Source organism: Lissotriton helveticus, chromosome 7 (assembly GCF_964261635.1).
Source record: "Lissotriton helveticus chromosome 7, aLisHel1.1, whole genome shotgun sequence".
Taxonomy (NCBI): Eukaryota; Metazoa; Chordata; class Amphibia; order Caudata; family Salamandridae; genus Lissotriton; species Lissotriton helveticus.
In genome coordinates this window covers 934,558,857-934,571,507 of record NC_136068.1, presented here as the reverse complement: position 1 = coordinate 934,571,507, position 12,651 = coordinate 934,558,857, and the positions used below count along the sequence as shown (strand labels likewise).

General features: G+C 42.7%; 1 protein-coding gene across 1 annotated transcript in view; it reads left to right on the top strand.

Annotated features, from left to right (window-relative positions):
* Positions 1-5,873, top strand: part of HDAC3 (histone deacetylase 3) — a 378,831-nt gene extending 372,958 nt beyond the window's left edge. Inside the window, exons 15-16 of the mRNA XM_078653501.1 lie at positions 4,261-5,420; positions 5,477-5,873. Of these exons, the coding sequence (XP_078509627.1) occupies positions 4,261-4,330 (70 nt within the window). The 3' untranslated portion in view covers positions 4,331-5,420; positions 5,477-5,873. The remainder of the gene's footprint in view (positions 1-4,260; positions 5,421-5,476) is intronic.
* Positions 5,874-12,651: the final 6,778 nt, after the last annotated feature.

Genomic DNA, 12,651 nt, shown 5'->3' with positions numbered 1-12,651 from the left:
TCCCTTTTCCCTTCCCCAACCGGAGCACACAGTGGTGACGGATAAATCCCTCCTGGGATGGGGCGTCCACATGGGAGAGGCGGAGATCAGAGGCCTCTGGTCTCCGGCGGAGTCCAGGCTCCATATCAACCTTCTGGAGCTTTGGACGATCCTTCTTGCACTGAAGGCATTCCTTCCCTCTGTCAAGGGGAAGGTGGTGCAGGTGTTCAGACAACACCACTGCCATGTGATATTGCAACAAACAAGGTGGGGTGGGGTCGTGGACCCTATGTCAGGAGGCTCTGCGCCTCTGGACATGGCTGGAACGTCAAGGCATTTCATTGATGGTTCAACACCTTCCAGGTTCTTTGAACGCCAGGGCGGACAAACTCAGCCACCGGTGCCTGATGGATCACAAGTGGCGTCTTCACTCCGAGGTGGTGCAAGGTCTCTTTCGACAGTGGGGAGAGCCTTGGTTAGATCTATTCGCCACCAAAGAGAACGCGCAATGTCAGCTGTTCTGCGCATTGGAATTTCCAAGGTGGCACTCGCTCGGCGACGCTTTCCGTCGCGAGTGGAGCTACGGTCTATTGTACGCCTTAATGCCTATACCACTTCTGACCAGAGTGGTGAAGATCAGGCGCAACCGGGCCCAAGTCTTCCTTGTGGCACCAGACTAGTCTTGAAGAGTTTGGTATCCCGAGCTACTCCGTATGAGCGTAGATCCCCCGATTCAACTGCCTATTTGGGAGGATCTTCTGTCACATCAGCCGGGGCCGGTCCTCCACCCGAACCTGTCCAGCCTCCACCTACATGCGAGGAGATTGAGCGGCGACTGGTGATTCCATTTGACTTGCCTTCTGAAGTCTGTGATGTCATTCTGGCAGCCAGGCGTCCCTCCACTAAATCGGTATACGCCTGCAGGTGGAACAAATTTGTGGCATGGTGCACAGCAAAGGCTGTGGATCCCCTTTCTGTCCCTCTTTCAAAGTTCCTTTTGTTCCTTCTTTCTTTGGCCCGGCAGGGCTCTGCTCTGGGCACTATCAAAGGCTACCTTTCTGCGATCTTGGCCTTTCTCGGGCTCCCTGAACAGCCTTCTCTTTTCAAGTCCCCTGTTGTTAATAGATTTCTCAAAGGCATTACTCCCCTTTTCCCTCCTATTCCGTTTGTGATGCCACAGTGGGACTTGAATCTGGTACTTACTTTTGTCATGTGCGCTCCCTTTGAGCCGCTCCACAACTGTCCTCTTCGTTTGTTGACTTTGAAGACTGCTTTACTGGTTGCTATCACCTCCGCTAGCGTGTGAGTGAGCTCCAGGCTCTTTCTTGCAAGCCTCCGTTTCTGTCAGTCCATCTGGACAAGGTTGTGCTTCGCACTCGTCCTTCCTTCTTGTCAAAAGTTGTCACTGCTTTTCACATTGGGCAGACTATCACCTTGCCCACTTTCTTTCCGCCTCCGCACCCTTCCAGAGAGGAAGAAAGGCTCCACTGTTTGGACCCAAAACATGCGCTCTCCTTTTATTTGAATCACACACAACCATTCCGTGTGATGACCAGCTCTTTGGTGGCTACGTGGGCGCCAAGAAAGGCCGGGCTGTACGCAAGAGGACTATCTCCCACTGGGTCGTCTTGTGTATCAAAGCCTGTTATTCTCTGGCTAAAACGGAACCTCCGGTGGGGTTGTGCGCCCATTCTATCAGGGCGACAGCAGCTACTACTGCACTAGGATGTGTTGTCCCCTGAAAAACCTCTGTCAGGCAGCCATGTGGGCCTCGCTGCACACTTTTACTAAGCATTATTGCCTTGACAGTCCAGTCCGGAAAGACAGCTTCTTTGGCCGTTCTGTTCTCCGTGATTTTCTGGTGTGATATTTGTTCGCAGACCCTCCACCGGGGTTGTTATTGCTGGGGTATCTATTCTAAGGTAATGAATCTATCACTAACGTGCCTCTTTCAGATGCCCAAGTTACTACCTGTGTAACGATATATCTGGAAGAGACATTAGTTAATAATAGTTTCCTTACAGCCCCACCTATCCTCCCCGTTCCGCGAACTGATTTCTAAGGTTAAGGTCATCCCTTTCAGGGCCCTAGTTTCAATGCACCAGTGGTCAGTATCTTGCATGGCTCTGGGTTCCTGGCGCAGAAAGTCATGTACAGAACTGACGTCAGAGCGCGTGGGCGCGTCTAAGTAGCTCCAGCAACGTCATCTCGGCGACTACGACGCCAGCGACATACGCGGAGCCGTACGACGACGCTTACCAATGAGCAGGGTTACTGCTGACGAAAAAGCTTTCAGGATCCAGTCTGACGCCTGGCTATATTTTAAGGTAAGGACTCTATCACTAACTAATGTCTCTTACAGATATATCGTTACACAAGTAGTAACTTGTGGGTTAGCCTACCACACGCAAATCCTCTGCAGCTAGTGCATTCCCTTGGGATTGGTGGTGAGAGAACGTGAAAGTGCATTCATAGCATTGTGTGCTCGTGTGGGGTGCAAATAGATATATTTGTGATGTTCTCCATGTATATAAGATTGTGTTTACCACCCCTTTGCCTAGTTTTCATATGTGGTAGATTCCTACTCATCTGCTTAGTAAGTCTGCTTCTACATTTTGCTGTTGTGGTGGCTGGTGTAATGCTGTTGAGGGTGTCCAATTTCCAGTCCTGTGCTAGATTTCATAAGGCAGGTCATGTGATGTTTGTTCTCCCCCTACCGCCCAGCATGTTCATGGAAAAACGTAGTGGCACAGTTTGGCTCGAATGTTCGTAAACACCTTTCTGCAACCACCCTCACGTCATCCAAAATTCCCACAAGCAATACGACTGCTACATAATCTATGCACTGCATGTGAATCCAGAAGAGAATTGGTCTGCAAAAGGAAAAAGTACTCACGTGTACCAAAGGTTTGCCTGCTTGAAGCTATTGTGAATTCATATATGACCGGTCCACCTCCCTGTGAAGGGGGCAAAGGTGAGCCAAAGGGTAACTTAAACTACAGAATATAACAGACACCTAACCAGGACATTGAAAAAAGAAGCTGAAGATGGCGACCAAGTATTTGTATTGGGGCATTGTAGACTTTACTTGGATGTCATAGCGAGTCAACATAGGTCCTCTTGTGGATGCTCAAAACAAAAAAAAGTTGGGGGGATTCGGTTGATGGGATCCATTTCTGTCAAACGTCTGGATGGCAAAATAATCCATAGCATGTGAATCCAAACTATAGTTAAAGGTGTGAAACTTTTTTCCTTCAGCTTCTACATTGTATGTCCCATGGATAAGTTTACCCCATTTCCTCTTCTCACAAAATGCCAGTCTTTGCAGAAAACTCCAAAGGCCTTCAGACAAAAGATTTAGTTTTGAAAATCATACTTTAACAATCAGTTTCCAGCTTGCTAATGCCTATATATATTGATCTTTGTTTGCCACTGTGATCACAACAACCCAGCTTCCTTAAAATTAGAACCTGTAAGTCTATGAAGGCTCCCAGCAACTCTAAAGTTGCCCAGAAAAAAAATCTTTCTGCTGCATTTTTTTAGTATTTTTGGGAGGGGAACTGGGAAAAGAAGCGTGTACATTTTTTTAAATTTCTTTCTGTAAAATAGTTTCACTGAAAATAGATGCTGTGACCAGTGTAAGGGGATAGTAGAACATTTTGCCGGATTCAGAGTTGCTTTATTTAAAAATGCTATTTTTCCTGTTTTGCTTTTAATTTCTGTAGCATGCAGAGTGTAGAGGCTTGCTTGTGCACATATTAAATTGTATTATATCACTCTCACTAAATAGAGAATGCCAGCTGCATTGAAGGTGCATTCTCTCTCCCGGTAGACCGAGATAATTACAATATCAAGAGGTGCTTTATGGCTTTTCAACAATTTAGCACATTAAAAATACAGAAGAAGAAATTGATGAACAGAGAAAGTTCCCTATAAATTACTTGTAAAGTACAGTGACTCTTTGTTACCAGTTGCACTGATTACAATCAATGCCGGGGTCTGGCGGCTTAGTGGACTACTGCAACAGGGGCCTGTGTTCGACCTCATGGTTACAGGTTCAAATCCCGGCAGGGCCTTTCATCCTTCTGAGGTTGATAAAATGAGTACCATTAAGTTGGGTAACAATAAACATCTGTTATTCAGCACCAAGATACCCTTGGATGAACTTGTGTTTTACAAATACATGTTATGTTAATGGAGATTCCATTTTTATATTAACCGAAATTTTTGCTGAATATTTATGTGGTCTCTGCTCATATCTCGGTGTACTTTTTGTTTTAGGCCTGAAGCTGCTAATGAATTTTATGATGGCGACCACGACAATGATAAAGAGAGTGACGTAGAAATATGAACGATTGACTAGAAGAGTAAAGAAGACTTCGTGAAGTTAGTGTTATTCACTTCCACTTGAACACTGCCCAACCACCTGTCTGATGTCTCTGCTGGAGAGAGAAAACCCACGGATATCAGTGGAGCAGTATGAAATAGATGTTCCGCCCTGCTTGTATTGGTTGTGTTGATGGTGGAAGCCGCCCTATGAGCTCACCTTGTCCATCTTGTGGTGTTGATCAGATTGTTGGAACAGTTCAACAAGTTTGTCAAGCTGTCTGGCTTTCCAAGTGTACAACTGGGTATTTTTCCTTTTTTTTTAATGAAAGGTCCTTTTTGGAATTATCTGTTCCAGAACTTGCCTCTCCTTTTGCTGCAGGTCCTGTCATGGAAACTCTGATATGTTCCTGACTTGAACTGACAGAGGATTCTTTACCTGTGGCTTCATGGACTCAGTTAGGTAAAAATGGGGCATAATATTGAGTGGCATAAAACTGAACGGGAGCTGTGACCCTGCTACATCATCTTCCACTTCAATCCGTTCTTCATGACGAAAATTAGGATTCTCGACTTAAATATAACAGGAATTATAAAATGTCAAACAATCTAGCATGTTTATGAACTTCAATTGCAATATGGCCGTTCCTGTTCTGCAGTTCTCTTACTATGGGAGCTTGTTTGATCTGAGGTGAATATTTACATTGGTATTCTTTTTTTTTTAAATATCATTTTCCACAAGTTCCTTATGGGTCATTTGTTCACACCAAAAATTAGTACTCTGTCTGCTGAATGAAAACCTGCCCCATCAATCGTTTAAGGCGCATCATACCAGAGCTTGCAGGCTCGGGTTCTGGTAGTTTGCAAAGTTTGTTAGCTGTCCGTTCTAAGCAAGCTAAAATGCATTGGTTTTGGAGTGGAGGAGAATAACAAGGTATCTCCATTCTTCTCTGCACATATTTTACACAGGTGAAAGGCACATATAACCTGCTAATCAGATCTGCAGCAAATGAACACATCATCTTAGATGCCTGCTGCAGATGTTTAGTAAATGTACACATAACTCTATGACTTGTATCTTCTATACAGTCACAGATCTGTTGTGTTTTTTGTTCGCCATATGGTACTTTTGATCCAGCACAAACTTCTCTATAGCTTATGAGTTGCACAGGACTTCAGGTATAGAATTGTGAACGCTGTTTCTAGTCGCAACAAATGTTTTGAAATTAAGTTAATAATCTGTAATGCTCCTCGATTACAATTTTGCAATTCAATAACATTTTAGAATTTCACTACCATCTTACACTGCATGTCTACACTCTGGGCTTGTCCTTTGAGCACACCATATAACCCCAGTTTTGGGATGACGCTCCTTTATAAGAAAGTAAATACATGTCCACTATCTCAGTCCATATTGAATCATTAGTCCCACTTCTCCTCTTACCCTGAATTTGTATCATGTGTCACATATCCTCTGAATTAATACCGACATTTTGATTAATTTTGTAATTTTAAAATTGTTTATCAACATTATTTTTTATTTACTATTAAAGAAGACATTTTTTTCATGGTGTGTCTTTCTTTCTCTGTGACGTTAATAATGACCATTTACACTAACATTTCTCTATAATTTAATAAGGTGGCCCTAGGACTAACCTTTAATGTGTAGCATATGTATATGCCATATGCATAATTTTGAGAAAAGTCATTTTTTCCTAAGCATGTCTCTCTGCACTACTTGTCAAAATAAGCTTTAATTCCAGAAAAACATATGTGTGCATCTACATGGATTCACAGCACAAAACGTGAAAAACGCATTTAGTTACAGTTTATGGTGACCTATTAGTTTGATGCCCATAAAAAATCCTGAAATGTGATATTTGAAATTTCAGTCTATTATCTAGAAAGATATTCGCTCTTCTTTCACTGCTCAGGCTTTCGACATGCTTGTTGATTTTGCCATGAAAAGTTCATTTTGCTTTTCTGATTGTCTTTTTTATAACTCTCTGTTTTTTAGTATTGGATCCTTCATAGATTCAGATGCTTGTTATTACCCAACTTCAGGTTAGGAACCCTCAGTAGTCCATGTTAGTATATGAGTATGCATGTACACCATAAACATAGGAAAAATGCACAGACTGTTTGTAGCCAGCCCACCTCATAATGTGACCCATCCTCTAGCCAATGAGCTGGAGTGGTACCAATTTCCCATTTTACTACATGTCTACAGGCAACAGGGAATGCTTTGTGATCTGATTACTTCCTTCAGATTTACTAGTGCTCCTTTCACAACCCTTGGTGCAGAAGGTAAGCAGATTCTGTCCCATTTTATTTCTGGGAGGTAGAGTTTTCGATTGCGATTACAGTAGAAGCTTTGAATTCCATGTCTATTTAAACTACGTTAAATGTGTGAAGCAAGAAGGATATGTGCAGAAGACCTTCATACAAATTTCAGATATACTCTTTTATTAAAGCCCTGTTGATGCTTCCAAAGCGTCCCCCTTTACTCCTGCTAAGGTGTGACCTAAACCTTGGACAATGTTCAAATATTTCCTGTTTAAAGCCCATATTGTACTGGTCCAGGCTGTGGACAACACAAGAACTAGAGCCGGACAGAGCCTGTCTTAGAGAGAGATTGGCTTATAATCGAGCACATATGATCCTTTGCTAACTCCTATTAATACCTGGTTGATCAGGTTGGGACTAGGAGAATATTGATTGCCCCTCACCACAATTCCAAGCTTCACCCGAGAAACTGTTAACACTCAATATTGGGGATTTTGTCTCTTACTCTAAAGTTTGAGCTGTTGCTTCAGGCAGCCTAACAGATTCCTATTTGTCTTTTAAATGTGCCCCAGAATTTATGGATTACATCAATGTCCCGTTTTCGCAAGCTCTTTTTTTTAATCTGATTCAGGGTAGGAATTTTGCCAATATCATCCTTTATTGTTTCTTGGTCTGAAGATGTTACCTCTTCCACCTTGTGTCCCATGGGCTCCAATGTCAAGGAGAATGGTGAATATTTATTATTTTTCTTCAGTTCTTATGCTAGCAGCGTACCGGCATTATTCCTCTTTTTCGGCTATTTGGGATAAGAGATAGACGCCACCCACTGAGCCTGCAAATTAGACAATAGGTGCAGTACTGTGTATTCAATTTCAACTTTTTTATTCTCAGTCTGGCACATTAAGACGTGGTGCGGTGGCGAGAATCCATTTCCTTAAGGGCCCACTTCTTGATCCTACTAATGTTCTTAAGGATTTTAGGGACTATGCACTTTACTTTTGAATCTAAAAGTTTTATAATATCTATCCGGATGGCATAGTGGACCCATCTTTGACCCCACTTTTGGTCTTTTATTGAGGTTTTTGTGGACTGGTACCATAGGAAGCATGTAGGCATACCAAATTCAATTTGTTCTTAAATGAAAGAATTATGGTTTTGAATTTGTCATGGTATGCACTGCAGTGTTCTTACCGTTGTATGTTTTATGTGATTGTGCTGTTTTTATATTGTACTTCTATGGTTCTTTGAACCGAAATAAAGTGATTGATTATATATTCTATCCTCAGTGTGTGTGTGTGTGTGTGTGTGTGTGTGTGTGTGTATATATATATATATATGTGTGTGTGTGTGTGTTATTTAGAATGTTATTTTGCATACCTTTAACTCAGCTGTGCTGATTGAGAATTGCTAATAGATTTGCAATGGGCACAAAATCGAATAACTGGAGAGATTAAACAGGCTCGGACTCTGAAAATGTTTAAAGAGAATATCTGTGTGGGGCAAGATTTTTACACTATACAACCGCAATTTCATTTCATGACTGATACTAATTTGAAAGGATTGGGCTGTCAACCACAAGGCTAATCTTCAAGCGGCCTTTGGTCTCCTCATGAGCAAAACTTGCATTTAAGCATCCTGGATGGAGCTCCGGGCAGTCAAATTGGCCATGAGATGTTTCCTACCTCTAATCTCTCTCGAAAAAGGGCGTTTAAAAAGCAGCAGTGTTACGATACTCTATTACACAAGAAAGCAACTGGGGGCAAAAGAAGCTCAACTTCTTTTTCACTGGATCTTATAGCCCAGAATCACAGTGACAATGGAATGTGTCAGGGCTGCATGATGCGATGGCAAATACTGCAAGAAAAACAACAATTACAGTTTGTCCTGACTGGAGATGGGCACAAAACAGCTACAGTTAGTATGCCAGAGGTGGGGCACACCCCTTCTAGATCACTTTGCAGTGCCTGGAAACCTAAAATAAAAAAACTGAGCCACAAGGGTTTGATTCCTTGGACAGAAACATTTGCAAATGCTTTCCCCAATTCCACTATTTCCGATGCTACTCGGAACCATGCACAGTTCTACGAATCACAAACGGGTATATGTCGATAGAAACACTGTTCAAACTGCATCCTTACCTCTTTTTCAAGAACAAAAGCCAAGTGTTACATCACAACCCGACTCCCTGCACCTCATTGCCTTGCTGCTGTGGATTTTAAAGTATGGCCTCTTCAGCGTTCCACCAAGCTGCTGGAAAATTCTTCAGGCAGCTGGAGCAGCTTATGGGGTGAAGATTTACTCCCTAAAATGGAAACTCTGCTTTTACTGGGCTTCTTCCCAAAACATTGATCCTCTTTCAATGCATCCTCATGAAATATTGCTCGACCTTCTGTATGTAGCAGAATTAGGATTCAAATAATATTCCATCAGATCAGCTTTCTCTGTAATTCGAACATGTCTTCTCTAGTGTCAACAAGGGAAGTGAACGGGTTATGAAAGTACTATTTTGTACTTTTCTATCTATAATAAAAAATCTGGTTCATTGGAAGAACTTATAAAATATCCTTTTTCTCATCAGCTGTTCTCATGGAAATGGTGGTATATGTTACAACACATACCCACACATGCCTTTACCACACATGTTTTTGTACTGCATGCATTTACCACGCATCTGCCTTTACCACGGAGGTAAGTATAAATAAGTTACGTTAAAAATATAAATATGTATATTTGTGTGTGTGTGTGTATATATATATATATATATATATATATATGTGTGTGTAGATATATAAATATATATATTTGTGTAATTGTTTATTTTTATAAATTGATTTTTATTATTATTGTGGGGACCCCACACCTCCCTTTTATACAATTACCCTTCCCACCCCAAAACCCTACAATACCCTTACCACCTTATACCCCTAACCACTGCAAATCCCCGGTAGTTTATGGGATACCGCAGGGCTCTGCAATCAGCCCTATTCTCTTCAATATCTATTTGCACCCTTTGTTTCCCATCATTAAATCGTTAGGAGTTGACCTGGTCAACTATGCGGACGATACGCAACTGGCGTTCTCCATGGAAAACATGCAGTTTCCATGGATACGTTTCAGGAGTGTATGCGTCAGACTGCAGGATGGCTATGGAGAAACTCCTTGCAGTTTAATGGGGGGAAAATTGAGGTGCTGTACTGTTCTTCTGCGAAGTTGCCTATACATATACCTCTGGAGTTTAGGTTCACCCCTGAGGAGGAACAGCACGGTGCGTAATTTGGGGGTTCTGATAGATGAGAATCTCCAAATGGAATTGCAGGCAAACAAGACAGCCAGTGTGTGCTTTGCTCTGATGCGTATGCTGCGTCAGATACTCTCAATACTACCCAAGGACTCGCGCTCCCTTGTAGTGAGAAGCAAAGTGCTAAGCAGACTGGACTATTGCAACTCCCTGTATTCGGGGGCTCCACAGTATATCTTTCAGGGGTTGCAGAGAGTCCAGTCGGCAGCAGCAAAATTGGTGCTAAATAGGCAAAGCATATCCTCCACTACTCTTGCTCTGAGAGAACTCCATTGGCTGCCTATTAAGGAAAGGGTTCACTTTAAATCACTTTGTATGGTGCACAGAGCGGTACACGATCTGGGCCCAGTCCCACTACAGGAAAAGTTTACCTGGTACCTCCCCAAGAGGCAGCTCCGCTCCTCCAGCGCAAGACTGCTGGTAATTCCTAGATTCAAGCGTTTTAGTATGGGGGTGAGGGCCTTTAGCGTGGCTTCTGCTAATCTTTGGAATGAGCTACCTCAGAGTATTAGGCAAATCAACTCTCTAATTGAGTTCAGAAAGAGCCTGAAAACTTGACTCTTTCCCAAGGCGTGATCCCTCCTTCAGTTTCTCTGGATCCTCTGCATGATGGTTACTTCTTCTAGTCTGAGCGCCAGAATACCCGTAGTGTGGCAGTTTGCGCTATACAAGAACTTTTTACATTTTTACATTACATAACCACTCAAACACACATATAACCCTAATCACTCCCAAATCCCTAAACATACCCTTTCCACCCAATACTCTTAAACACCCCTAAAGCATTAACTACCATTAGAAACTATACCCCTACCCACCCCAAAACACCTGTACGACCCAATACCCTTACCCACCCCTTAACACTAAAAATACCTTTTCCACCCAATACCCTTACCTTGCCCTAAACCCTAAAAATACCGTACCACCCTATACCTCTACCCACCCTAAACACTTCCATGTATGCACATATACAAACGCATGCACGTAAACACACATATTTACATTAACTAGACTTACCACGCATGGTAGAGGTATGCATTGTAAAAGCACCAAAATAAACATGTGTGGTAAATGCTTGTGTGGTAAAAGCTGCATGGTTACAACTGCTTTGTAAAGGATGTTTCCTATGGAAATCTGCATTGCTACAGAGGTGACAACTACAAGTATTAGTTGAACTCTCTATGAAAGCACCTTATCCAAAGTTTTAAAAGAACACAATTGCTCTCTCTACGAATCCTAGAATCCTGCTCATGGTATTAGCCTCATTCCATCTGGATGAAAAAAAATATTTGATTAACTTTATATCTTCAACTTTCTATATAGAAAAAGCTCTACATTCTTTAGACCTGAAATTTCGTTTGAAATGTTATATGGATAGAGCCAAAGACTTTCAGATAATTGAACAGCTGTTTGTTTCAAATGAAACTACAGCAAGGGTCGCCCTCTGTCAAAACAGCATAGAACAAGGGATCACACCTTGTACCTCCTCCTGTCATGCTAAACCTGGGCTCCATCTTAGACAACAGTTCCACACATTCAGGAAGAGGCATGGCTATCAAAGCTGTATTGTTCGCTGTAGTTCCCCTTCAGGACATATACGAAGCCAGAGTTGGGATGTCAAGTTAAAAGCCAAGATGGCAGTGGGACAGGCGTTGCTGTGGGAGCTTCAGTTCCTTCTCTACTATTGCATGATAGTATTACCAAGGGTATCTGAATTATTTGATCCCGGCTACTAAAGGCCAAAAGGGACGTCCAAAGGGTGGCCTGATTATTTGGGCACGTCAATGTCTGCCCTTCTCTATTAAAGTGGTTGAAACTGGTAGTAAGGATATCCAACTTATAAAAGTGGACATGGGCTTATCAGGGTGTCTTGATATATACAATGTATATGCCAGGGGTTCCAACGGGGGGAAATCAGCAGTTCTTGCGGCACTGGTCTCCCTACTTGAAACATACTCCCTGAATAATATCATTATTGCTGGAGATTTTAACCGCACGTTTGAACCCCTGGACATTTCTGACGATCTAGTTGGGGTGGAAGAGGATATGCAATGGGGAGTTCCCAAATTAAATTTAGACCCAATTAAACGTTGGTCTGAGGTCATTATCTGCTTAAATGCCATCTGTCTGGAAAGGGGCCTTAGGGCACTAAATGGGCGAACAATGAGTGACAGGGGGGGGCCTGTACCTTCGACAACGGACGTAATAGGAGTAGGTTAGACTACGTTCTGTGCAGCCTCCAACTATGGAGGGGAATCCGTGATATGGAAGTAAAGCACAGGCTTGAAAGCGACCATGACCCTCTGTGCGTAGTACACAAATGGTGGCTATCCTCAATAGGGAAACCCGCTATAGAGTGGGATGGCGTCCCCTTGCCTGTCCCCACCAATGACATGCGTCGGCTAAAATGGCCCAGTGTTTTGGCTAATCGACAGTCGATGGCTAGTATAGACATGGAGGTGGACAGGGCGACAACTGCTCTAGAGCAGGCTAACAGAGTCGTCCCAGGGTCACACGAAATAACTGCTATACATGATAATCTTTTTTATGTCATTAAATCCCATTTCCAGGAACCAGGCAGGAAAATCATTAAGGCACCTCTCAGACCTGTGAGGTGGTATAACACTCAGTGCAGGAAAGCCAGGTTAGCTCTGGGATTAGCTATTAAGAGTAGGGAACAAGTGGCTATTCGTAGTGCAAGAAGGATCTATAAGGACAGTATAGCCACAGCAAAAAAAACATGGGATGAGCGACATTGGAAT